Here is a 25905-nt window from a genome sequence, read left to right on the forward strand (position 1 = left end):
AATATCCAGTGTTTTTATTCTGATATTTGTTAAAAGGCTCTTCACACACACCACTATTTCATCACATGTGAGCTATTTGTCTTTTCACCCCTCTGGGGAAGTTTTATTTTCATATTTTATAGACTAGAGTCCATTTATGGGCGAATAAACCTGAGCTAACAGTACTGGATATTGTAACACAAGCCAGTCAGGATCTGATGTCTGTTATATGAACACGCTGCTTCCCCCGATTGTGTTGTTCAGATAATGCCGAATCACTGTGACTGAAAATAACAGGCAAGGTCAAAAGGCGTTTTGCGTCGAGCACTTTAACGTTCACCCACAGGTTCCATTAGCTCCATTAGTGACGGTGCGCTGTACCACATCTCGCGCCGCTAACATGCCACATCAAACAGTGAACACTATGTAGGGACCCTGTGAATTGGAACGTAGCTCTGTCTCTAGTTGTGATGATTCGGTGTAAGTGATGTCTCTGCCCTTGAGCTCTTGTGGCACTGCAACCTCTATTTGACAAATGCTAAAAAAACAAGCTAGAGGACAGTCTGAAAGTGCCTCCAGAGAGATGTGAGCAATAAATAAAGTTTGAGGCTACAGAGCTGTTAGATATGTCTGTTCGGATGCTTGGAGGCTTTCTGTGCTCTGTGGAGAATGATGTAATGGATGGCTTCTAGGCGCTTAGTCCATCTCATCCGCTATATCATAAATAAAACTCGCATGGTGTTTATGAAGTCACTTGGCGAGCTTGGGAACGAATAAGTGTGCTTGCATGTACAATCTCACGCTGATTATTCACCAACAATTGAACATTCGCGCATCATAACCTTATGTAATCAGAAGGTTGCTGGTTTGATCCCCACAGTCACCACCATTGTGTCCTTGAGTAAGACACTTAACTCCAGGTTGCTCCGGGGGATTGTCCCTGTAATAAGTGCCCTGTAAGTCACTTTGGATAAAAGCGTCTGCCAAATGCACAAATGTAAATGTCATCATTTACTCTAACCCTAACTGACTGCTATGCAGATGGTTGAAATATGGCAAAAAAAATAATAAAAATAGGTCGATAAATGTCAGTGGCCGATATATTAGTGCATTCCTGCACACATTGAAAAAGCCTTTTTGCATGTTTAAATCGAGATAACAGGCAAAAGAACACACACAAGTTACATATGACCACCAGGAGATGGCGCCAAATACACCACACAGATTCAATGATGACTCAAATGGCACAGAATGAAAGTCATTCTGTGAAATCTCATGAGTAAAATCATGTCTGCATGCTATGCAAACCTTTAGTCATTGTTGTGTTTGCATGTGTAATTAGTTCTTATGTACAATTATTATCTTTTATTTGTGTGGAGATGTTTTTGGACACTATGATCAATTATATTTGTAATGTTATAACTTTTGATTGCTTTGTCGTATCAACACAATTTTCAACTTAAGTTGTTTTGTGTGTGTGTGTGTGTGTGTGTGTGTGTGTGTGTGTGTGTGTGTGTGTGTGTGTGTGTGTGTGTGTGTGTGGTTTTTTAGCAGTTTGTTAGGCTAAGAATCTCAGAATTTATCATAATCTATATCATTACAAAATGTGAAAATATTTAAGTTATCTTTACAATGAAACCAAACGTTGTTGTTTGTTTTATTTGTCGAGTTATAAGCCTTTAATTTTGGGTATTCCACTGAAACAGGAAATCCATAAAAACACCTTTAGAGCTTAAAGAGTTGTGGTAGGCATGTGCACGAATAATCGATTAATCGAGTACTCGTTCAGCTTTAAATATTAGACTAGTAAAAACACTACTAGAACATTGCAATTTGATTTTTCGTTGTGCCTTTGCCTTCCGTGGACAGCAAGTTAAACTTCTTCGCTCGCCTAAATCTTGCCGTTACAACTCGACGCCTTAGTTGGCGCTGTGGATGCATGACTTTGTCCCAAATATACTTTTTTTTTTTTTGTCTTCTTTATTTGATTTTCTCCCTTTTCCTCCCCAATTTGTAACAGCCAATTCCCAATGCGCTCTAAGTCCTCGTGGTGGTGTAGTGACTCGCCTCAATCCGGGTGGCGGAGGACGAATCTCAGTTGCCTCCACGTCTGAGACCGTCAATCCGCGCATCTTATCACGTGACTTGTTGAGCGCGTTACCGTGGAGACGTAGCATGTGTGGAGGCTTCATGCTATTCTCTGCGGCATCCACGCACAACTCACCACACGCCCCACCGAGAGCGAACCACATTATAGCGACCACGAGGAGGTTACCCCATGTGACTCATCCCTTCCTAGCAACCGGGCCAATCTGGTTGCTTAGGAGACCTGGCCCTTAGTATCAGCCTATGTTCTACTAGGTGCACGCCTAGTTTTGACATAAAAACCATTATGTCAAAACCGTTATTCTTGTGTTATTCAGTTTTTAAAATGAGATGGTTTTTTATCAGTTATAAGTGTATTGTGCATGTAACTGTTTTTAGTTATAAGTTATAAGCTGTATGGAAAGACAAATGCTACAAAAGAAAGATGAAACTGTGCTACTTGCAGTGTAAATACAGCTTTTGTTATTAGTTAATCATCAAAATGAATCGCACAAGTAAACTCGCGCAGCTGGCTAGTTTTTCTGCATCACTGGTGCGTGAATTATTCCTGCAGATTTGTTAAGTGATTCTCCTCCAAATCGTTGCATTCTTCTTAACCAAAGTCATGTTCATTTGCACCTAAAGGCAGAACAACCTTTTCTCTGTGAAATTTGACTACCAAATGCTGAACTTTTGGGACTTCAGTTTTTATAGAGATCTGTGCGGATCAAAGAGCGGCCTCCTCCTGAGCTGTCAGCGTGAGGAGCGAGGGAGGAGAGGGATGTGCTCCTGACCCGGCAACCCAAACCCTCTTCCAACACCGTGACAGCTTATCAACATAAGGGCGACTAAAGCGAGGGTCTGGGAAGAGGAAAATCAGAAAATACTATATTTTGATCTTGTTTTTCAGTACATCTGATATTAAGATGCATTTTGGGCAACAACGAATCGATAAAATTGATAATTGCTAATGAAAATAATCGACTTGATTATACTTCAAATAATTTAGTTGTTTCTCTCCAGCGAATGACTTTGTTTTATAATGCATTAATGTTAGAAATACAAAATGGGCGCGTATTTCCAATTTGCAAAAGTGTTTGTATTTGCCACAAGCGAGTCTGTTAAATTTCACTGAGCAAGTGACCGTGCATGCATCCATGTCAATCAAACTGATCAGATCTCAGCGAGTATTGACGCTGACTATCACACCTGGAGTCGTGAGTTCGAATCCAGGGTGTGCTGAGTGACTCCAGCCAGGTCTCCAAAGCAACCAAATTGGCCCGGTTGCTAGGGAGGGTTTTGTCACATGAGGTAACCTCCTCATGGTCGCGATTAGTGGTTCTCGCTCTCAATGCGGCACATGGAAATTTGTATATCTGAGAGTAGCACGAGCTTCCACATGCTGTGAGTCTCCGCGGTGTCATGCACAACGAGTCACATAAGATGCGCGGATTGACGGCCTCAGAAGCGAAGGCGACTGAGACTCATCCTCCGCCACCTGGATTGAGGTGGGTAATCGTGCCACCACAAGGACCTACTAAGTATTGGGAATTGGGCATTCCAAATTGGGAGAAAAAGAAAAGGTGGTCTGGGGTACAGTTCACATGAACTACGGTTCGCTGCTGATATGAACGCAGACCTCAATCGCAGAACTAAATCACTATTGATGATGCAGAATTTTCCTCTCTGCATGCTCCTGATCACCATTATTCTGGTGTCATGCGTTTCTCATTCCTGTTTGTCTTTAAATAAATCACCTTTGAACAGAACACATTAATCACAGCTCTAACAATGCAACCAAGGACATGGGGCACAAAATGCTAACATCCTTCACATCTTTGCTTATTCAGTGCATCTGCAGAAAGTGCCATTCTGTGCATGTATTGCATGTGCTTCTATATATACATTTTGGTGGTAAATCTAAAAGACAAACACTTAAGAAAAGAGAGGGAATAAGATGAAGCAAGATGCTCAGTGAAAGTGACATTTTGTAAGAGCAGCATAGCAACTCGCGCCATTCTACACCAATACACGCTGACCCCAGGGGTCTTGATCCAGGAGTCTTGTCTCTTGCCGGTCCCACCTGCTGACAATGAAATGTCACGGCTCAAGTCTTCCAGTGGTTTTTGGCTCCTGAATTTCCTTCCCCAGAATAAAAACTCCCATGTGGTGGGCTGGCATGACACTAATGGGTGCTTTGGTGAAACTGAGCCAAAAATGTTCCTTTGTTGGATGGCAAACCTCTTTCCTTTTCCAATGTGCTAATGACATCTTAAAGAGGGTTCCAGAACAGTCACTTTTATTGTATGTTGTCAGCAACATTCATCATTGCTGTGTAACTTTTTGAAAGCATGATGTTCTGGTTTTGCAATGAGCCTTGACCACAAACCTGTTGTCTGTCTTTAAAATAATAAAGGAAAAGCTTGGGTTTGGAACGTAGCCCTTGAACGGAAATTGGCTTTACAATTCTGGCATAGGAGATGAGCTTTGAGGAAGGTCGCCAGACCATTTTCAATATTTCTAGGTTGTTTGCTTGGTCGTGACTAGGTCCTCTGATGTGTCTTAAATGTTAAGTGGCATAATTCCACCCCTCTAACATCATAGAGTTGTCAAAACCCAGCACATAAGTCTATTGTTGAGGCTATTGCCCCCTTTTCTGAAGGAATGTAATGAAGACAGACACTTGACATGTGGATGTCGTCTCAGGCAACACAGTCTGGGAAGCGCACAAAGAGCCCTGTTGGGCTGTCATGTTTGCCCCAGAGAGTGCAGTATTCATCCCTTTTCTAAGTCTCTCTTTCTTCTTTCTGTCAGTCAGACCGACCAAGCCGTGCCAAGCACTTACAGAATGCCAGATCTGCTCTGTCTGTTTTTTGCTCAGCTTGTGGTCAAGCTTCAACTCAGCCTTGCTTTTGGTTTTGTTCCGGACTTCCCCTTTCATCTCTATCATCTATCCCTTTTCCTCCCTTCCATCAAAGTCGTTCTCCTACTCCGCTAGCGGCCCTAGCATTCCGCGGCAGGGATCCAGTGGCAGGCTCGCATTTCCCTTCTGGCTTTTGCAAACTGCAAATCCAAAACCAGTGAAGGCATGGTAGCCACGAATGGACTTTAAATTACTTTCTCAGAACTTTCTTCAGTAGTGATTATCGCCTGTGAACAGAAAGTCATTACTTGTATCATCCGGCTTTAAATGGGACGCTGTGTTGTGTGTGTTTTGCAGCAGAGGAGCTCCATCTATGTGTATCTTTAACTACACGTTGTCGTATAAATAGACAGTTTGTGGCATAATGATGATTACCACAAAAAAGTTAAGCTCACTGCTCTGTTCAAAATATAAATCCATTGCATTGCCCCTCTAGATGCGGTAGCAACGATAAGTGATGCAGGAATCCCTGTTGTGTACTGTTCAACTTCTCGGGATACCATACCTCTCATTTATAAATGCCACTTGGCAACCCTTCGTCGTCCTCAGGGAAGCTTGCTGGGAAGTGCAGAAAGTGTATAGCTGGGGGGAAGGGAGCATTCTCACCACTCCGCTGAGCGCAAGTTACTCAGCTGTGCTAAATCACTAGTGTGGATGTTACAAAAGATGGACCCTCCATGTGCTCTCCCCACCCCGCTCTCAAGAGACCTGCTCACCTCGGTCATGTGACTTAGTCGAGGTAGCCACCCGAGTGAACAACGATCACAACTTCATTAAAAAATACAAAATAAAGTCTTTGACAACCGATTCAATCCTCAGTGCTTTTGTGGATGGTTCTTGTGAACCTCGTATTGTTCCTGCTCTAGTCTTGTGCATAAAGCAGACTTGAGTAGATATGTGTACAGGTTTGTGGGTTTTTTAAATAAATGTTAGTTCTTATCTCTGCCTTTTTTTAGGTTTGCGTTTCCATAAGCAATCCCATCTCACCAGTGTCCTAAAAACGGGGCTAATCCCAATTTAGTCAGACACAATAACTTCTGAAACACTCTTACATTTACTTTTATGCATTTGGCAGACGCTTTTATCCAAAGCGACTTACAGGGACAATCCCACCGGAACAACCTGGAGTTAAGTGTCTTGCTCAAGGACACAATGGTGGTGGCCATGGGGTTCGAACCAGCGACCTTCTGATTAACAGTCCTGTGCTTTAGCCACTACGCCACCACCACTCCACTCTTGAACCCCTATTCCTGCTCTTGTGAGTGACTTGTTAGTTTGCCTTTGTCTCACCTCATCACATAGATGCCCTTGTCTACCCTATTTCTCTACATTTGACCGTCATCTGGCAAAAAGGGACTGTGGAAAAAGACTAGTTAAAAGAGAATAGGAAAGGAGGTGTGGGGTCATTGCTGGGGGCCTTGCAGCCTTGACCCCCACCAGCGGGACAGAGGGCAAGATTACGGGGGCCATGCTTGTCTATTAATGAAACTCTTCAGAGGAAAAATTAGACTGGTGACCCAGGTGGTGAGGGCCCCTGGGCTTTTCCCCTCCTCCGTTTGGGCTTGTCAGTTCTTTGTTGTCAATAGGATACTCTTTGATTGGCCAATTGGGGGAAGCTTAAACTAACGGGGACCCGTAGCAATAGCGGTGACCCCTTTATTGCTTGGAGGCAAGGGTTGCTGGGTGGAAATGGGATATGAGATGACAAGTGCACTGCTCTTTGGGCGGAAGGGGGGGGGGGGCGTTGGGATCAGACTTCCAGTATTCCATGTTTACTTATTCAATAACCGTGTTGGAGAAGCTAATTTGAAACTGTAGCTGCAGCATACTTTGGGCTTAAAGCTAGAGACTACCCTCAATTGGGCTGAATTTGCAGAAGCTGCAAAATCATGACTTGGGGGTTTTAGAACATGTTTGTTTTTGTCTTCAAGAAAGGTTCTGCCTTTTTTATACCATTTTACCCTGGGATTCTTGAGGTGTGGCATAAAGCTTATTTTTTCTGTACATCAACATCCAGTATTTTTTAAGCTATCTCTTCCCCTTCACGGTTTCGCATAATGCAAACACATAAAACACTTAAACAAGCAGAAAAGCACGCTCTCGACTTATCTTCAATCATTCACTTCTCTTTAGTGTCAGTTTCCTAACTCACTGAGACGGTGAGCTCTTCTCTTAGCTCAGAAAGTGAGGCTACAGTCTTAGTTTGGACTTGTGTCTGGCACACCAATTTGCTTCTCTTGGAAACATGGCAGCCCAGAGGTATGCAAAACAGCCATTGAAAGCCCAGCACATCGAGTTGGGAGGGAAAATGTCCAAAGCTAGCACAATGAACCGTTCTCAAAATAGGGCTTTGCTAAGCAAGTCTTAGTCAGAGTGCTTTCGGCTTGTTTGCGGACATGGTTTTTTTCCGTGATCCACAGATTTGTAATGATTCTTTCTCTTGTGAAATTTCACCAGATTAAGAGGTACACGGTGAAAGTTTGGGCAAGCTCTTGCAAAATCAACAAACAATGACATGCCGTTTTAACTTGTCGATGGCTGCACTGAACTTGTCAGATTTGATCCTTTCAAACCGTCTAATGTAGCACTCCATTGGCGCAGCTTGTCTTGATAAAGGAATAAGTGGTTAGTAAAAAGATGGTCTGTTGCAAGACATCGTTTTTCTAGTTTGTCGATCTATGGATAACCATTTGCAGAATTGCATTTGGTTTACTGGCATAGAGAGGGAAATGTGTAACATTGAAAGAATTCAGCAGATAAGTGGAACCAACTGCCTGAGGCTCCCTTCCCCAGAGAGTTGCAGCTTGGTTTATGATTTGGCGGCTTTCAGGAGTGAATAAACGTCTGCTTCATGAGCAGATGGAAACAAGGTTGGGGTTTTTTACATCTCATTGTTCATAGCAGTTTCAGAAGCCCTCCAACCCCCTGTTCTCAGCGCCTCGTTTGCCTTAATCTCCACAATTAGCAGCACTGTCTTAATCTGCCTGAGACCAAACCTGTGAGAATGCTAACATGATTGTCAGGTTATCTGTGACTAATTACAGATGAATGAATACCTGGGGTGTGGAGGGCTGTTTACTGTTAAGGCTGTAGTGTGCTTGTGCTTTGTGAAGTGAGGGATTGTTGTTTTAAGACTAGAACGTAATGCAGCTCTGTTGGAATGCAGTCTTCATTTTCCTGGTGTTTGGTGTTAATTTTCAGTGTTTTTTTAAATGTTATTTTAGTCTTATCTTTTTATCTTTTGATGAAAATGTCCTTTAAATTTATGCCATATTCATTGAAATTTTACATTTGTACAAAATGGCATGTAAGGTGCTAGCCTGCCATTGGGAACAACTTGGGGTTCAGTGTCTTGCCCAAGGACACTTCGGCATGTGGAGTCGTGTGGGCCGGGAATCGAACCACCAACCCTACGATTAGCAGCCGACCCGCTCTACCACCTGAGCCACAGCCGCCCTGTGGCATGAGAGATCAGTCCTGAAAACTTGAGCTCCTGAATTAATAGCATATTAGCTACTTTTTAGAAGTAACTAATTTGTGAATTCCTCACGTTTCGACAGTTTAGTATATTGCGTTATGTTTAGCGGTATTCACGATGCAAGTTACGCATTGACAACCTAGCGTGTAACTTAGTCCAAGTTCATCTGTTCATTCGCTTCATTGTCTGTGCAAGTGTAAGTTTGTAATGGTACGTTTATGTTGTGGATATAGCTGATTAATCTCACATATATAGGATGTGTTTGAGTTTGATAATTAACCCGTTAGTAAAGTTATTTGTACTGGAAAATCCCCAATATACTATGACTGGATTATTTGATAAAATTATTTATTTTAAACTGTGTTAAATATTTTGTTAATATCTTGCAATACTTTTTATCGTCACTTTCTTCAACCGAAGTTACAGAACGGAATTTTCTTTCATTTTGTCATGATCGCCAAATGATGCATTTTTGCTCGTCTTGTCTTTTGTTATCGTTGACAAAATCAAAAACCCTCCTTCAACAAACATTTTCGTCAGTAATTTCATTGATGAAATTAACACTGCTGGTGTTGTGCTCAAGCCTAAAGCCCAAAGTATACTTTGTTTTTTGCTGTGCTTGTATGTCTCGCAAATTTCAGCATTAGCACAGTACGCGCGGTATATCCGCATCTTTGCGCATCATCAGCATGCACCATTTCTTGACTGTGCTAAAAAGCATCACAAAGTAGTTGTAGTGTGCATGTGTCCATATGGGCTAGCAGTGAAAAGATTACACTTTGAAATGCTGAGCGCTCGACTGTCCGCACGCACAAAGTATAACCTAGCCTTGAGATTGTTTGTGTTAGGTAAACATCAAGAGGCTGCCGGTCTGAGCAGGTCAAGTCTCCACCTACTGTGGAAATATGAGCCATACGGGAGAATGTGTAGAGCCACACCTGCAGTTATACAGCAGGGAGCGTGAAGCGGGTGGCTTGTCTCTCTCTTGGCTTATAAAACTTTAAGTAGCCTGCTGTGAGCTGCAGTAGGGTCTCCAGTGCAAGGGTGTAAATGTCGCTTCAAAACTGAAGACCAGGGTTCAGGTTTCGCTAAGAGACTTTGCTGACATGTAGAGGTCACTGGCATGGAAGGCATGTTACACAAACATTCTTTGCACGTTCCAGTGTTTTCCTTTTGTCAAGTAGTACACCTGTGTCTTAATACTCTATGGTAGTGCAGCCCGTACTGTACTTGATTGTTTGAAGTGTGTGTTTTAATGAAGGCTGGGTTTGGAAATTAAGCCCATGTGTGCGTGCCATTATACGTTTTGGTGCACGACATTGGAATTAGCAGGTTGGTTAACTTTCCTTTTCACCTTGTCCCGTCAGTGGTCCTGTGTCCAATTTCAGTGGTAACGATTGCCTTTCCAACTACAGCTGATGTCATGCTAACTGTTAGCAGATGTAGTGGTATTTCTTTCCATCTTGTACAAAAGGCCAATTATCGACGTTTCCCATTCAGAGACATGATTTGAGTACTCTGCTTAATTTCCCCACTTGTGTCATAGAGATGGAATGAGCGCAGTTGCCAGTTGTCAAGGAAACATGGCGTGAAAGGCAGAACTAAACACTTGGAGGGGTTTTGTCTCCCTTTGCCGTTGACTCTGGTGTGAAATTTGTATTTCCTGGCACCTCTTGATAAGCTGTTTTAGAAGCAGGGAATTGATGCCCCATTGCGAATAGCGCCTTGCTGCTTGAAATCAAACAGATCTCTATCTCTCTTGTGCTTTGTCACAATGAGAGAAACCAGGGACTGCCCTCAAAAGCCCCGTAGAATACTTGTTGAGAATATGGAAAGGTCAATTGCATGATTGTCGTGTGTTGAGTGGAATTGGTTGGTGTGTACCATAGACCGGGAGATGACATTTCCTGAGACTCTGTTCTGAAAAATGGTAGCTGCTGCCACCTGGTGTGAACAGAGAAGTCTGAATAAGTGCAGGCTAATTTCCTGTCACACTCTGGCACTGTGGCATCTCTCCATGTCTAGGGGTTTTGTTGTGCTAAGTGACAGATAGATGGTACACAAACTGCAGGAAGCTAAAATTGATGTTGACAGATCTAGGCACCATACCTTTATGTACTTTAGCTGATCCCATTCCAAAACGAGTCCTTGCTTTCTTCAGCAATGTCAGATGGAGGACACGGGCTGAGTTTCCCCCAACCCCCTTCTTTCCTTACTTTCCACTGCATGCTAATAGCTTTTTGTGCACCCCGCTGTTCCTGTTGTTTTTATACAAGAGGTGTTCGGTGTTAATGGAGAAATGGGCTCCGAGTCCAGATTTGGACATCTGTGCTGTGGAATGTAAAATCATATCTCGAGTGCTTGTTAGCACAGGTACATTGGACTCGTTTATCTTTTTTGCCATAAAACTCTGAAAATAGATACTCGTGTGGACAACAGCTAGCGCTTACATGTCTAGCATATTTAAGAATGTTATATGCAGTTCACACAAAACTATTACTCGAGTATACCTCTGCTATGGTGAGCATTGTTTTCAATTTCTGAGTTCAAAGTAATTTTTATATTTGTTTTTCTGGGGCTTAACATCTGTGGTGTTACCCTAGTTATATATATATATATATATATTAAAAAAAAAAAAAAAAAAGCTACATTTCTTGACAATATAAATGTTGGCATGAGTAGTGCAGGATAGTCTTTTTATTATTAAAGGGTAACTAAACCCTAAACCAACTTTTTTTAGTTAATGATCTGTAAGAATGGGGCTTTATTAGTACTGGTCATTGATTCAAGTAATTTTTTTGACATTTGTGTATAAAGTGTTTTAATTCTACAATATATGGTGTAAAAACGTCTGAGTGCTGCCCTCTTCAGGTTGAACGGTGGCTACTGCAGTTGAATTTTCCTATTGGCTGTTTGCGGTAGTTTGTGACGTAAGCGGTGAGAGCTGACGTAAGCAGGTTCCAGCTCACCACGCCCTTGGTACGAGCTAGACACTGGCCCCATTCTCCCTTGCGCGGCTGCTTCTCTAGCATCGTCGGATGCCGATCGCGATGCGGGAGTTAAAACCGCAGTTTGAGTCACTCTCCATTTTAGAGTCTGACAGCAGCTGTCAATTAATCCGTCATTACGGGTCTCAGGTGCTCAAATATTGCTAGTGGGTGGAGTCAGACTCTGAGCAGGGGTTTAGTTACCCTTTAACCATTTGCAGTGAAACAATTTCATTTTAATATACAGTATATTATTAATATCCACAAAATGAAAGCCAGGTCATGCAACCAATATCATTCTTGTGTAATGTGGCAGAAACTGAGAGGACGCCTTTAGACCCCCATGAATGTGTCATTTAAAATATATATATATATATATATTCAGATCACATATTTTGACATATTTTCAAATGGAGTAACCCTGAGAAAACTTCCTGAAATTGGTTTACCTTGAAACAATATGTTTGATTTGAATGATTAAGATCAAGGTGTATTCAAAGTGCAAGGAAATGCATTTAATACATTTAAACTGATGTTTACACCACTTGACATTATGTCATTAAATCACTGTAGAAAATGCTATAAATGTTTGTTTTTGTGTTGCTTTTTGAAAGATATATATATATATATATCTAACAAACATGGGTATTACGTGTCTACAAACTTAAACTCGATTTTTTAAATATCATTATTATCATCTCAGACATCCTTCAATAGGTCAATAACCCATGTAATAAATACTGCTTCAGATAATGATGCCTTATTTCCTGTGTTTTCTTTCTGTCCTGCAGGTATGCTGGTTGTAAATGTTACCTGGAGGAATAAAACCTATGTGGGCACGCTTTTAGACTGTACTCGACATGACTGGGCACCCCCACGGTAAGACAGTCTTAAGATATTTAAAATGGTGAATCCAAAGTTAGGTTTTGTACTGTAAGGGAAAATCATTTCAATTTACTGTAAAATAGGAAAAGTGTGAGAGAGAACAGCACACTTTTTGCCAATCCTCTCATCATTTCCTTTGTGCTTTTGTGTGCTGCCATTGCAGTAATTAAAGACACCCACCTTTTGAAATGCAACATCATGGAGAAATTGATTTTTCCCCCCTTCTTTTCTTCTCCTCTTCTATTGATCCAAAGCAGCAGCAGTAGTCTGTTATGAACCAGTATCTCAGCCTTGATTCTACTGGGTCCTAGTGCCATGATCTCCCTGCCTGACCCTAACATTTTGGCTATTATGGTATAAAGTTATGGTAGTATGTTAAGGTCAAAAACTGACTCAATAACATATTTTTTAACCTTGCAAATGCCTTTGACCGAACAGGCACTCGATCACATTTTTACAAGCTATGTCCTGCTCAAGGTCAGATACCAGCACTATATGGTACAACTAATTTTCTGTACATAATGCTATGTACTTTTAAGGGACTTGGCCTCAGAAGGCAGCGTCTGATTTTCTAATCAGGCTGCTCCAGAAAAGGCTGTATTTTCATTGTGCACTTTATCTGCTGGCTGCAGGAAATCATTACGAACACCGCATTAGCCATTGGGGAGAGCGCCAATAAAGTGCATTCATAAAGAAGCAGTTCTTCTGTATATTTACCTGTACGTTCCAGTCAGAGCTTCTTTCAGCTTCTTTTAAAGCAATAGAGGTGAATGCAAATGTAATGCCTGTTTTTTTTTTTTTTTTTTTTTTGTACTTTTTTCCATCACCTTTGCATCCTCTATCAGACTGTTTATCTCTCTTTGACAGATTGTACACTAGAGATGGGCAAAAGTCCTCGAGAACTCCTAAGTAACAAGTGATAATCGATTAGGAAAACATTAATTTGACTTTTATTTTTATTTTTTTTTTACTTTTCACACCAATCAAAGACCAGTGCCAAATGGAGCCACATATTGTGCAATTTTTTTGCAATGTTTTGGGTGGTGCTTTGTGAGCTGATTGGTAAGAAGGTGACAGAATATAACGGAGTTTGGCATTTGGGGAGGATTAAAAGGTTTTCACACTTGTGGTGGTCTTGACATGTTTTTGAAAGTTTAATTACTTTTAACTTGATCAGTGCATTCTTGCAACAAGACACTGTCTGTCTGTTGCGCATCAAAAACTCAAGTACTTTATTCATTTAGGTGTCAAGGACTTGAGTAGTTTAAAAGCACATTACTCCCTGACAGTTTCTCCCATGTGAAAAATATCACAAAATATCACAGGCTAATGCATACTTTTAAGTCACCACCACCACCACTACAGGTGGGCTAAATCACATAACTGTTAATCAGAAGGTTGCTGGTTCGATCCCCACAGTCACCACCATTGTGTCCTTGAGTAAGACACTTAACTCCAGGTTGCTCCGGGGGGGATTGTCCCTGTATTAAATGCACTGCAAGTCGCTTTGGATAAAAGCGTCTGCCAAATGCATAAATGTAAATGTAGGTCCTGTCGTTCTGCCGGTCCTTTGAAATCTCAACTCTCAGACTACTGTACATTACGTGGAATGAAAGGCACTGAGGTATCTTCCATAACTACTTTTGTTTTAATACGATTTTATACCTGTGCTTTGATTAAACACGCTGGTTGCTCTTGCCTCTGAGCCTGTGCTTTATCTGTTGGATGTTATCACACTACATCTAATCAGCAGCCAGGTCACCCTGGCTTAGTCCTGCAGCAGAGTGCTACTGTGTGCCATTCATCAGAACAAGCATTGCTGTCGAGATCATGGATAACGAGAGGATACAAACACAGCACGTTGCTGGTATTCCAGGGCCCACTGGAGAGGCACTTATGGCATCCAAATGACGATGCATGATTTAGAAGAAACCATCTCTCATCTGAAAGAAAATCTGCAGCACTGTTTGCACCCTTTGTGGTATGCAGATAATTGAGAGTTTAAGTGGAAAATGGAAGGCATTTATTTATGAGTCATGCTGATTGATGATTCTGAATCTAATCTACCTTTGGAAAAGGTCTTTTTTTTTAACTTAACACACTTTTTTGCTACTTTCTCCAGGTTTTGTGAGTCACCCACAAGTGACTTGGAGATGAGGAATGGCCGTGGGCGGGGTAAGAGAATGAGGCCCAATAGTAACACACCAGTCAATGAGAACAGCAACTCTTCTGATAATAAAGGCAGCAACAACTGCAAGACTCGAGCTGCGTCTAACAGTAAGGGGCGACGGGGCAGTCACAATTCCTCTGAACGTCGCACCCCACCAAACAGTAATACAGAGGAAGTAAAGGCTAGTCCATCATCTGCTAACAAACGCAAGAACAAGCCTGCCTCAGACATGGAGCCCAACTCCAGTTCAGAGGACACTAAGGGGAGCAAACGTGTGTGCACCAATTCAAACAGTGTAATACCTTACCCTATTCTTCCCCTCTCCAACATCAAAGCAGAACCCTTGCCCCCTTCTTTGGACCGCAACTGCACCTCACCAATACTCATTGACTGCCCCCATCCCAACTGCAACAAGAAGTACAAGCACATTAATGGCTTGAAGTATCACCAGGCTCGTGCTCACAATGATGATGACATCAAGCTAGACATAGATGGAGATAGTGAATATGGTGAAGACTCCACTTTGCACCCAGATCCAGGCAGTTGCAATGGTGCATCCATTTCCCAGAAGTGCTGTGCCTCTACTGCACGGTCAATCACCCCTAAAGGCAGAGGATTTGATGTCCAGAGCTCATCACCGTCATCAGGCAAGTTCAGCTCCAAGCAGCCTGGCAAGAAGAAACTGGAGGCTGATCAAGAATCTGGTGTGCCCATGGATGGCTGTGAAGATGGCCCATGTCTTACAGATGAAACGAGCAATGATGGCATTGATGATAAGAAAGGCTTGGATAAAGCCAAGAAGTCTGCAAGTGGTTCTAAGACAGACAAGCTTACTCAGAAGGGAATGAAGTCAACAAGGCCCCTTGTTCCCTCCTTACCAACACAGCAGTTGTATAGCTTACCCACAGCTGGCTTTGCTGCTCCTAATTCTGGCTCCTCCTCTAGTATGGGCTCTGTGGTCCAGTCCATAAGCAAGAGCCCCCAACTAAAAACCATTCAACCCAAACCTGCAGTAATGGGAGACCCCTCAATGAACCCAGCCTTGAGTGGCACTAAGGATAAGAAGAAGAAAGATAAGAAAAATAAAGAGGGTGGTAAGGAAGGGGACAGTCCCAAAGCCCCTGGTAAAGGAGGGAAACCTGAAGAAGGCAAGAGCCCATATTCTGAGAGCTCAGACCAAGGTAGCAAGAGTGAGGGGCTGTTAAATGGTTCCACAGACCCTCAGCAGAGTCGGCTAGCCAGCATGAAAGCAGAGGCGGACAAAATCTACAGCTTTTCGGACAATTCTCCGAGTCCATCCATTGGTGTAGCTAGCCGAATAGAAAGTGGTGGAATAGCACAACCTCTCACTCCACTTCATGTGGTTACCCAAAATGGGGCAGACAACTCTTCTGTGAAGACCAGCAGCCCAGCATACTCTGACATATCTGATGCAGGGGAGGATGGTGAGGGCAAAGTGGAGGGTGTAAAGGTCAAGTCTGAGGATCAGGCTGTTCGAGAAGGTGCTAAGAAATCCCTTTTTCCATCCCAACCACCAAACAAAGACTCCTCTTATTACCCAGGTTATGAAGCGTACTACTCGCCAAATTATGTTAACCCAAACCCCAGTCCGGGACTCTCTAACACTGCCACGTTGTTGCAAGATGGTGCAGTAAAGGTGAAAAAAGAAGAAGACCCAGAACCAGGGAACGACAAGGCCAAATCAGAACCACCTGAAGATCGAAAGCCAGACATATGTGCATCATCTCCGCAACAACAGCTGCCTTCAGTCATTCAGCAGCGTTCTAGCATGTTCATGCAGCCCCTTTATTACAACCAGTATGCCTATGTACCTCCCTATGGCTATTCCCCAAATCAGGCCTACCATAACCACCTAATGAGCACAAACCCTGCTTACAGGCAACAGTGTGAGGACCGGCAGCGACAAGCAGCTGAGCAGCATCGTGCCGCAGAGAAGAAATCGGAGGCTGCTCAGAAGGACAGGGAAACCTTTATGAAGCCTGAAGAGTGGAAGCAGAAAGCTTCAGTTCCCCCTACCTTGTCTAAGGCTGCAAGCCTCTCAGACTTGGGCAAGCCCTCCCCACAGGGCAAACCCAAAGATCTCACAGAGCCAGGCAAGTCTGTCATTATCCCCAAAGTGGAAGATGGTAAGGGGCAGACCCAGCAGGGTGATGGTTTAAAAATGAAGCTGAGTGAAGCAGGATATCATGGAAAGGATGAGCAAAAACCAGGCCTCGAGTCTGGAAGGTCAGCTATGGAGCAGGCCATGTACATGTATAGACAGGTATGGAACTTAAGATGCGTCAGGCATTACTTGAACTTTACTTTTGCAAATCCAGTTGTAGGGGCTAAAGTTTTTCATTACAATTGTAACCTTTATAGCTCTCTTGAGAAATCGAAACTCATATAAGTGAAATTTTATTCTAGAGATATTAAAATCGTTCACCTTTCAGTTTTCCATCATAATAGGTATTTCAAATTCTACTCTCTTTTCCAGGAGCCGGACTCCCGACTGTGGCCCTACGTTTACCCCAGTAAGTACCCCGATGCTCAGAAACAGATAGATGATGAAAGGTGGAAGGAGAGAGAACGGGATCGTGAGCGTGAATGGGACAGAGACCGGGACAGAGACCGTGAGAGAGACAGAAAGGGCAAAGATGAAAGGCAGCGTCCTAAAGACCCTCCCTCTAAAGAGGAAAGCAAGGAAGGGACAGAGCCACGAACCTCATCGGCCTCAGAGGACCATAGAGGAGTCAGCAAAGACCCACGAGCACACCTGCATTTTTCCTCACCTCTGCCGCAGCACCAGTCGTATATGTCCTACATGCATGGATTCCCCTATGGCCAGGGCTATGACCCCAACCATCCCGGATACAGGGTGATGATGCAGAATTACCCTCGTAAGTACAAAGTTGAGCTAAATGATTTGAAGTACCTTTTGTGTGGGTATTAATGCCAAAATATACTTTACTTTTCCGTGTGCTGCTGTATCTCGGGCACAGTGTATGTGGCACAAATTTCAGCATAGCATCTGCATACTGTCCATGATGCTTTTGTATTACAAAAATAATGCAAATTATTTTAGAAAATATGTTTAATTTACTGATAGCATTATATTATATATAAAGAGGTCATAATTAACACCAATGTCATCTCTTAGCGTCGTACCTGTCGCCAGGATACTCTTTTTCCCCATATGGCAATAAGATGCCCCATGGTGAAGAGAGCGAGAAGTCACGTGCTAGTCCTACAGTGAGTGGCAAGTCTGCATCTGAGTCCAAAGCCTTGGACATCCTGCATCAGCATGCTAGCCAGTACAAGAGCAAATCGCCAACAGTGGGTGAAAGGATGCACCATGAAAGAGATAGAAGTGGAAGTGAGAGGGAAAGAGACGGCGAACGTCCAAGATCTTCGCCCTCTCAGCGAATCCTGCCCTCCCACCATCACCTGGGCTACCAACTACTCCCAGGACAGTATGACTTGTCCTATGCTACAGGTGAGTTAATTTATAAAATATGAAACATTCTGCAAGGTTTCTTTGAATGAAGGTGCTAAGGGTGCAAAGATTAACCTTGACCTTTGATGCACTGATACATAATTAAGGTTTTTCTCCACCTCACAGGTATCTCCTCTTCAGCCATTGTTGCCAGTCAACAGGCCTCTGCCCCCTCACTATACCCCCCAGCACGGAGGTGAGAATGGTAAGTGTGTTTATCTTTTACAAAAAAGCTATCCACATTTCATCTGGAACATTGTCTAGTGGTCCTGACTGATTCTCTCAGAGCCTTGGAATGAAGTTCTCTGAGTAGTACTACACAGTCTTTTCTGTCCTCTAGTGGTAAAAATTGTTTCTGGGGGCAAAACAAAAACATTGCAGAACCTCTGAATACTCACTATTATAGCTCTTGTTCATGTATAATGGAAAGTAGATGGAATACAGAGTGTGCTGTCTATCATTAAAATAGTCTCTTAAATTAGTGTCATTTTGAGAATACATTTTGAGATTTGATATTCTAATCAGATGTATTACTATTGCATCTCTAGGGAGAAGTGACTGGCCGCTTTTGCAGACATGTGACTGGTTCACATGGAGGGCAAGGTGTGGAGCTTGTTATAACATCAGTTCAATGATGTTCCTGATTGATCTTTGACCACCATCGTCATAGAAGGAAAGTGGATGCCCACCCAGCCTTCCACGTAATCATCAAACTCCACCCCACCTCCGCAAGTCTCTGGAAGCGCACGTCCAGGCGCCCGCCTCTCTGTGCTGCTGACTACATACTCAGGAGAGAGGAGACATTTTCTGTCTGCAGAGAACCTCGCACGATGCGCAAAGCCTCCTAAACATGGACCTACGGAGTGTGGGAAGTCTTGAATGAACCCGGAAAACAAAGACATTCTAGAAGTCACTACATAGTTTTGTGTTAAAGCATGGGCCTTTATGGAAAGCGTGAAGTGCTACTGTTCCGGACTGCTGCTGTAGAGCCTTGAGGATTACAATGTTGCTGTTGGGGGGGTTATCTTGAGAGAAGGATCCCAGTATCTTGGTTGTCGCTTTTCAGCTTTCTACATATACATAATCCTTCACACTCTCTCTGTGGACTATGCAAGTGGATAAGTCTTGATTTCTTCACTCAGATCCCTCAGATCATTCAGGGCAGTAAACTCAGTTACATTTACCATTGTGATGCCATTGTGTCCACATACTGTACTTGAGCCCCGATTGACTGTATCATCTGTTTTTTAAGGCATTTGTTTTAAAACGCGCCTCCTCTGTCTTTAGTGTTAAGTTTTTATATTTTATGTCCTTTCGTTTATTTTCATTTTTCAGTTATGTATGATGAGCAAATCGCCAAGGGTATTCAGCATCAGTTGCTTGGCATTTTGCAGTGCAAGTCAAGCTGTAGATGCTTTTTTTTCTCAAGAGGACAAGGCAGGGCTTCATTATTGGGTGGTTCAGCAATGGCCTGTGTTTTGGTGCCATTACGGGCTTCTGACATTCGGATAATCCGGGTCATGCAGGGAAGATGGCACATTGGCTGCTCTCAGAGATGCTCGGGCATTGAGTGTCCCCAAAGGCGACAACTTTCAGTTTCAAACTGGACTTATGGAATTGGAGATTGTTTCCATACTGTGTTGCTACATGAACGTTGTTATCATTGGTGTACATGTGTGGACACAGGGCTAGCTGCTGTTCCCAAGCCCAGCTCTTGTGATTAGACAGTCGATTGGAGCACAAGATGTGTGTTGGCCAATAGAGTTACCAGACTGTACTGAACTGTGTTTGTCTGGTAACAAACCGAACTCTTCACTCACGGATACATTGATATGCTGCTTGCTAATCTCATACTAGAATGCACGAGTGAAGTCCGAGGGCAAATCTTCAAGGCTTACAACGATCTGATAATGCCAAGAGCGGATTAGAGCCAGCATCCACCGTATGGACTTCAATTTTGGGTTGGTCCAAACTGATCCACAGAGTCACGGAGCACCAAACAAGGAAGACCGTAGCTAAGAAATATGCCCTCTGCCTACTGCTGCTTGAACCCCAGGATTGAAAAGAGGCTTTTGAACGTTCCCTCACTTTCTTCTGTACGTTTGCATGGTATATTCCAGCACTTGGTAAAAGCATTAACCCAAACAGAGAGCAAAGCGACATGCGCAGGCGTCCTTCCTCTTCTCCCTCACTATGTGCTTTTCTGTATATATTGTACAAAAGGAATTATTTTAAAAAGGTTGTTGGATGCTATCGGATATCCTTACTTTTGTTCTGTGTCTTTTAGCCTTTTTTTCTACCATTGTTGACATAGTATCAACGTGTAGCTGGTATAACAGCTTTATATTGGAAAGTGTTTTTAACTACTTTTTCTACCCCTCCTCTTCAACAGCAAGTCAGTTCCACTCCGCTTTAAACTTTTTAAAAGCACGTCTTATTGCAGTTTACTTTTTGTGTTTACTTGCATACTGAAATAAGATCGGTTTTAATGCCGTCAAGGGATTTTTAGTCTGCACCCCTTCAGAACTTATTCCCAACTTATTGGAGAAAAGACAAAATGGGGAGGAATTAACAACAAGAGTCCGGTGCTATCTTGGGCGGGTTTTTCCAGTTCATCATCATGCAGTTACTGTCTGAATATTAGACTCTCAGGAGAGCATCATTTAAATCAGAGCATTTGAAATCATACTGGCATGTTCATCGCTGTCAGCTCCATACAGGAGAGTTGATTATTGAAAGCTACAGGGAAGAAGGCTTTTTTTGTAACACAATTAATTTATTGTGCAGCGGCTTTTCCTGCTAAACATGACCATTTGTTTTTCATCTTTGTCGTGAGACAAAGAAGGGATGGACTCATTCTATATTTCATCTGATGCATTGCAAAAGAGGAAAAGTAATCAGCAGATATTGAATATTTGTATGGTGGATTCTTTGCTCCTTGGTTAAGAAGGCTAATTTCAAGCCGCCAGATCCCCTTGTCTGTTTTGAAGCTAACGAGGCCTAAATACATGCGTTCATAATCCTAGTTTCATTTCGAGCCAGAACCAAGTTTTCTTTTTATCCTCTCATTTTCAATGGACACCGTAACATGTTATATGCTGTTTTAGGACCTGCTTTTGCTACGTCTACTCGCAGCACCAACAATAACGATTCTAACACATACTTGACGACGTCCCGCCACGCAGTACATGTTAATAAGAGAGTTAAAATTTTTATATATAGTAATAACCTCACTTTTAATTGTTCTGAATTTGCGTGTTTAGCCAGTAAACCTGTGCTGTCTGGTGACTTGTTTCATAATTGTTGAGGAAAAAAGCGCTTGATTGTTTTAATTTATTTTTTGAGGGTTCTTTGTTGTTGTTTTTTTTTAGTACGTTTTCACCTTGTAGGAAGATGAAGCGACCGGTTTTGTTTTAACAGTTCATACGTTTGTTCATACTTGTTTCAGACGGTGCTTAAATAGCCCTGTGCGATCCTCATGGGAAGAGAAGAGCGATTTCGCTTTTTAGTTTTTATTTTCTATTTTCCAATCGTATTAGGCCCCTCCCTTAATCCATCCCACTACTCATGCCCCGCCCACCCCATATCAGCAGAGAGCAGCGGCTCCGTGTCTGTCATCGGTACTTGAAAGAAAGATGTTTACACCTGTTCATTTCTGTTTTTGGATACATTTCTCTTTGTAAACAGTCACTCGCTCTTTCCCCGCCTACTGTCTCGCTGCCTCTGTCCCACTCACTGTTCCTAGGGATCTCTTATGTAAAGTGTAAATTGCTACTTTTTTTTTTTTTTACAATACTGTAACTTGCCTTTGTAAATTTAGGCAGAAAATAAATCTTTTTATGAGACAATCGATCCTGTTAATCTGTGTCTTATCTGTCTGAAAGAGTCGAATGTGGAGTGAGGGGTGTTTTGAGGGGAGTGAGGGGTGTGAGGGGCCAATGAAAGGTTTAATCGAGCGGGACCCCTAGTGGTTCATGATGGAACTACAGGGGGTTTGTGAGATTGTGATAGAAATGCAAAAGCAATATTGAATTAAATAAAAGAAGTATGTTTTAATCTCATTTATTTAAAGTTGTGGTTACAGACTATTATTGTAATTCTATGATTATACTAGCCAGTAGAAGGGACAGTTCACCCAAAAATGTAAATTCAGTCATTGTTTACTCACCGCTGTGTTGTTATAACCTCGTATGACTTTCTGTCTTGTTCTGAACACAAAGGGAGAAATGGTGAATAAATGTTGTGCTCAGTGATGATGTCATACAATGGCAGTTTATGGTGACCACCTCTTCAAGCTTCAAAAGAACACAAAAGTATCATTCAGAAGTCTAATTAATTATTCATGAGACTCATGATTGTTATGAAAGAATACAATAAGATTTGATGAGAAACTGAAATCTGATGTGTTATTTAGTGTAAATGTTCACTGACCGTTGATCTGCTGTGTGTGTTCATGATAGGACACGAGAGCAACTGTTCATGCACCCCTCACGACATAGGGGCGTTCAAGAGAAAACTCGTTTTGTTTATCTAAAAACAGTGATAGTGACAACAGAACACAACTGCACACAAAACACAGAACAGAACTTACTAAACATGTCTGAAGAGTTTGTAGTCCAAGAACTGATGCATTTCTGTGCCCAGCCTTATTTTTAAAACATTTTTGGACCGTCAGATTAACATAGAAATGCATCAGTTCTTTGACTACAAACTCTTCAGACATGTGACTATTTTTATAATTTCACTGTGCAATGGCAAATGTTCTTGGCTAATACACACAATGTTAATGACATGAAAGAAAAGATGCTTGCTTGCTTGCTCCATTACTCTCAAGATGAGAGATAAAGAAACATGTTTAAATGCACAATATGTTTCCTGTAACAGTGTAGTACCCCCCCCCTAAAAAAAAAAACCACTAAAATTTAAAAGAGAGGGAAAAGGCCAACGCGGAGTGGCAGTGGGAGAGAAAGAGGGGAGAGAGATGAAAAAAACACTTACACGCCAGTTCTCCGATACGCCATAGCTTGGTCCTCAGCCACTCCTCCACCCTCTAACGGATGACAGCCGCACCTTCCCATGCAGATTGGAGGCAGTCCTCCAGCCCCTGATAGACGGAACGCCCCGCTGCGTTCTCTGGGAACAGAAGGGTTCTCCCCCGCCACTGGAAGCGGTTCTCCCACTCCAGGCGGTCGACAACGAGCCCCTCCCCGCTCAGCAGCTGGTAGGGGACTCCTCCGCCCCTGGCAGAGGCCTTGACCGTTCCAGGCGGTAGGTTTGGAGCACCTTCTCCCCTCGCGGTCGGTGGCCGTTCCTCCGCTTCCATGCGGCCGGGCTCCTCCGTCCCCCGGTGGATGACCACGGCTGCTCCATTGGAGTGGATGGTAGCGGCAAGAACTCTACTACGGCGTATCCTTCCTCCTTCCCGGGTTTTCGGCACCAGTGTAAAGGGAATATAAGCGAAAGGAGTAGGCGAGAACCGGCTTGACAATATAAATAATAGTTTAATTAAAAACTTAAACAAAAGACACAAACACACACATGATGGTCAGCTGACAGTAAACAATCTCCCTCTCGTCGCACCACCTTTCGGAGTTGGCCTTTATCCCTCTCAGATGCTTAATTAGCCTGATAAGGGACCGGGTGTGTACAAGTGAGCCGCACAAGCCCTCAAAAGTGAAGCCAAAACGTCTCGATCGCCCCCCGGTGACTGGTCCTAGTATAGGTCATAAGCCCCGCCTCCCCATGTTATTCAACAGGACGTGAGACCAACTAAACAATTAAATTACACTTCACATATCTTTTTTCCAAAGATAGTTTCTGTCATTTACTGTCGTTTCTATCACGTTGATGTCATTTCAAGTGTTTGTTTTCAAAATAAGTTTGTTTTTAATTATTTGATGCTATAAAAACGCTGCTGTGACATCATGATTGACAGCTGTGATTGACAGGTTCTCTGAGCGAAGTAGTCACTGAAGCATCAACTGACTTTTTTTGGGGATCTTCGGAGGACTGAGGAGATTGGAGCTTTAAATTTAATATCTAAATTTCTATAATTAATTATTTCACACCGTCAAAAGTCAAAAGGGGCGTGTGCTTGTGATTGATTCAGCGAGAGTGAGGGCTGGGCCTTGATTTCGCGGCTTTACTTCCTGCTCACTACTGCGCAGGTCTGGTCCCGAAATCGCAACTGCGCAGACTCAAGTCCCAAGATGTCAGCGCCATATCGGGACACTGGCGACTTCAGTTCTCACCAATGGAAAAGAGCGAAGGGGCGTCGTCCATCTTTTCTTACAGTCTATGGGTGTGTATAATCAAGACCCGGCCTGTCCCAGTCACATAATTGCCGGTGTTGTCTGGGTTTCATAAATGATATAAAATCAAAATATTACGTTTAATGTAATTCTATCCCAGTGCAATCATTTTTAATGAGAAATGTAATATTCTTTAAAGATTTAAAGTAATCGTATAGCTCCATTTTATTATATGATTTCAAATAATATAAACATCAATGATTACCTGTCATAAGCATATGTACACAAATGCATAATCATAATCAATCATAAGCGCAATTAATTATGAAAAAGTATTGTCAGCCAAATGTCATAATCGTGACCGCTGCAATGGGGTCTGAGTTAATAAGGAGCTATGGTGTGAACCACAAGGGGTCTGAGACCACATTCATGTGAAGAGGACCAAAAAAGAAACTGGGTCCTCTTAAGTCCACTTACATTGTGAACACCAAAAGCACTGAGGTCATTTCCAGCCGGTTCCCTTTCTGGTTTACTTTGACCAAACTGGGTTTGGTTCACTTAAAATCTACTATATGTGGAAACACCCTCAGTGTCCCTAAATCCCGTTTGAAAACCAAAGGGGATCCTGCCTTCTCTGTTGCAGCCCCTGGCTTTTGGCATAGTCTGCAGATTCATATTAGATCATGTGATAGCACAGAGTCTTTTAAGTCTCAGTTGAAGACTCATCTTTACTCTATTGCTTATAACTGTTCTTACATTTACTGTTATTGTCTTGCCTATATTGTGCATGTTTTAATTGTGACTGTATTTTAAATTGTGTTAGTGTAAAGCACTTTGGTCAACATGTGTTGTTTTTAAATGTACTTTATAAATAAATGTGATTGATAACAATCATGAGTCTCATGAATAATTAATTAGACTTCTGAATTATACTTTAGTGTTCTTTTGAAGCTTGAAGAGGTGGTCACCATAAACTGCCATTGTATGACATCACTGAACACAACATTTATTCACAATATCTCCCTTTGTGTTCAGAGAAAGTCATATAGGGTTATAACAACGCAGAGGTGAGTTAACAATGACTGAATTTTCATTTTTGGGTGCACTAATCCTTAAACCCTTGTGCAACCTTCAGGAATTTTTTTTCTTTTTCATTTTTGTTTTTTCGATCATTTTGGCTGTGTTAATACCAACGGCATACATTTTGGCAAAGGTGTGTATTTTTGGGGGAATTTTGATAGTTCAACCTCAGTTGCTATAATACATCTATAATACAGTAAATAGCTACACTCAGGACCTTCAGGACAAAAAATGTCCCCATTGAAACCCATTAAAACTGCAATATTTGATCCCAGTGCCATTAAAGCATAAAATCATGAATTATATGATATTATGATTTCATTCTGGAGCCCTGACTTCAACATTTACATGTTTAATATGTTCCACCAGATGGCGCCATTTTTCTCATGTTTAGTCCTATGGAGCAAATACAAGCTTTTCCCCTATTCACTGTGTTCTGTATTATAGAGACCTGCAGGACAACTGAATACATGATGCAGCTAAAAGTGTGTGTGTGTGTGTGTTGAGATGGATGTCAGTGTGTGTCGTGTAGGTGTGTATTGAGAAATGTGTGTGTGTATGTGTGTGTGTG

The 25905-nt window shown here is 42.3% G+C and overlaps 2 protein-coding genes across 6 annotated transcripts in view; both read left to right on the plus strand.

Annotated features, from left to right (window-relative positions):
• The window catches only part of znf609a (zinc finger protein 609a), a 134603-nt gene extending 112759 nt beyond the window's left edge, over positions 1–21844 (plus strand). For all 4 annotated transcript variants that reach the window (XM_052119573.1, XM_052119574.1, XM_052119575.1 and 1 more), the window contains 6 exons: positions 12244–12331; positions 14460–16791; positions 17005–17407; positions 17668–18003; positions 18130–18208; positions 18552–21844. In XM_052119573.1, the coding sequence (XP_051975533.1) occupies positions 12244–12331; positions 14460–16791; positions 17005–17407; positions 17668–18003; positions 18130–18203 (3233 nt within the window). In that variant the 3' untranslated portion in view covers positions 18204–18208; positions 18552–21844. The remainder of the gene's footprint in view (positions 1–12243; positions 12332–14459; positions 16792–17004; positions 17408–17667; positions 18004–18129; positions 18209–18551) is intronic.
• Positions 1–25905, plus strand: part of LOC127638174 (neuronal acetylcholine receptor subunit alpha-7) — a 320680-nt gene that overhangs the window by 207247 nt on the left and 87528 nt on the right. The window lies entirely within an intron of this gene.

Source organism: Xyrauchen texanus, chromosome 46 (genome assembly GCF_025860055.1).
Source record: "Xyrauchen texanus isolate HMW12.3.18 chromosome 46, RBS_HiC_50CHRs, whole genome shotgun sequence".
NCBI lineage: Eukaryota > Metazoa > Chordata > Actinopteri > Cypriniformes > Catostomidae > Xyrauchen > Xyrauchen texanus.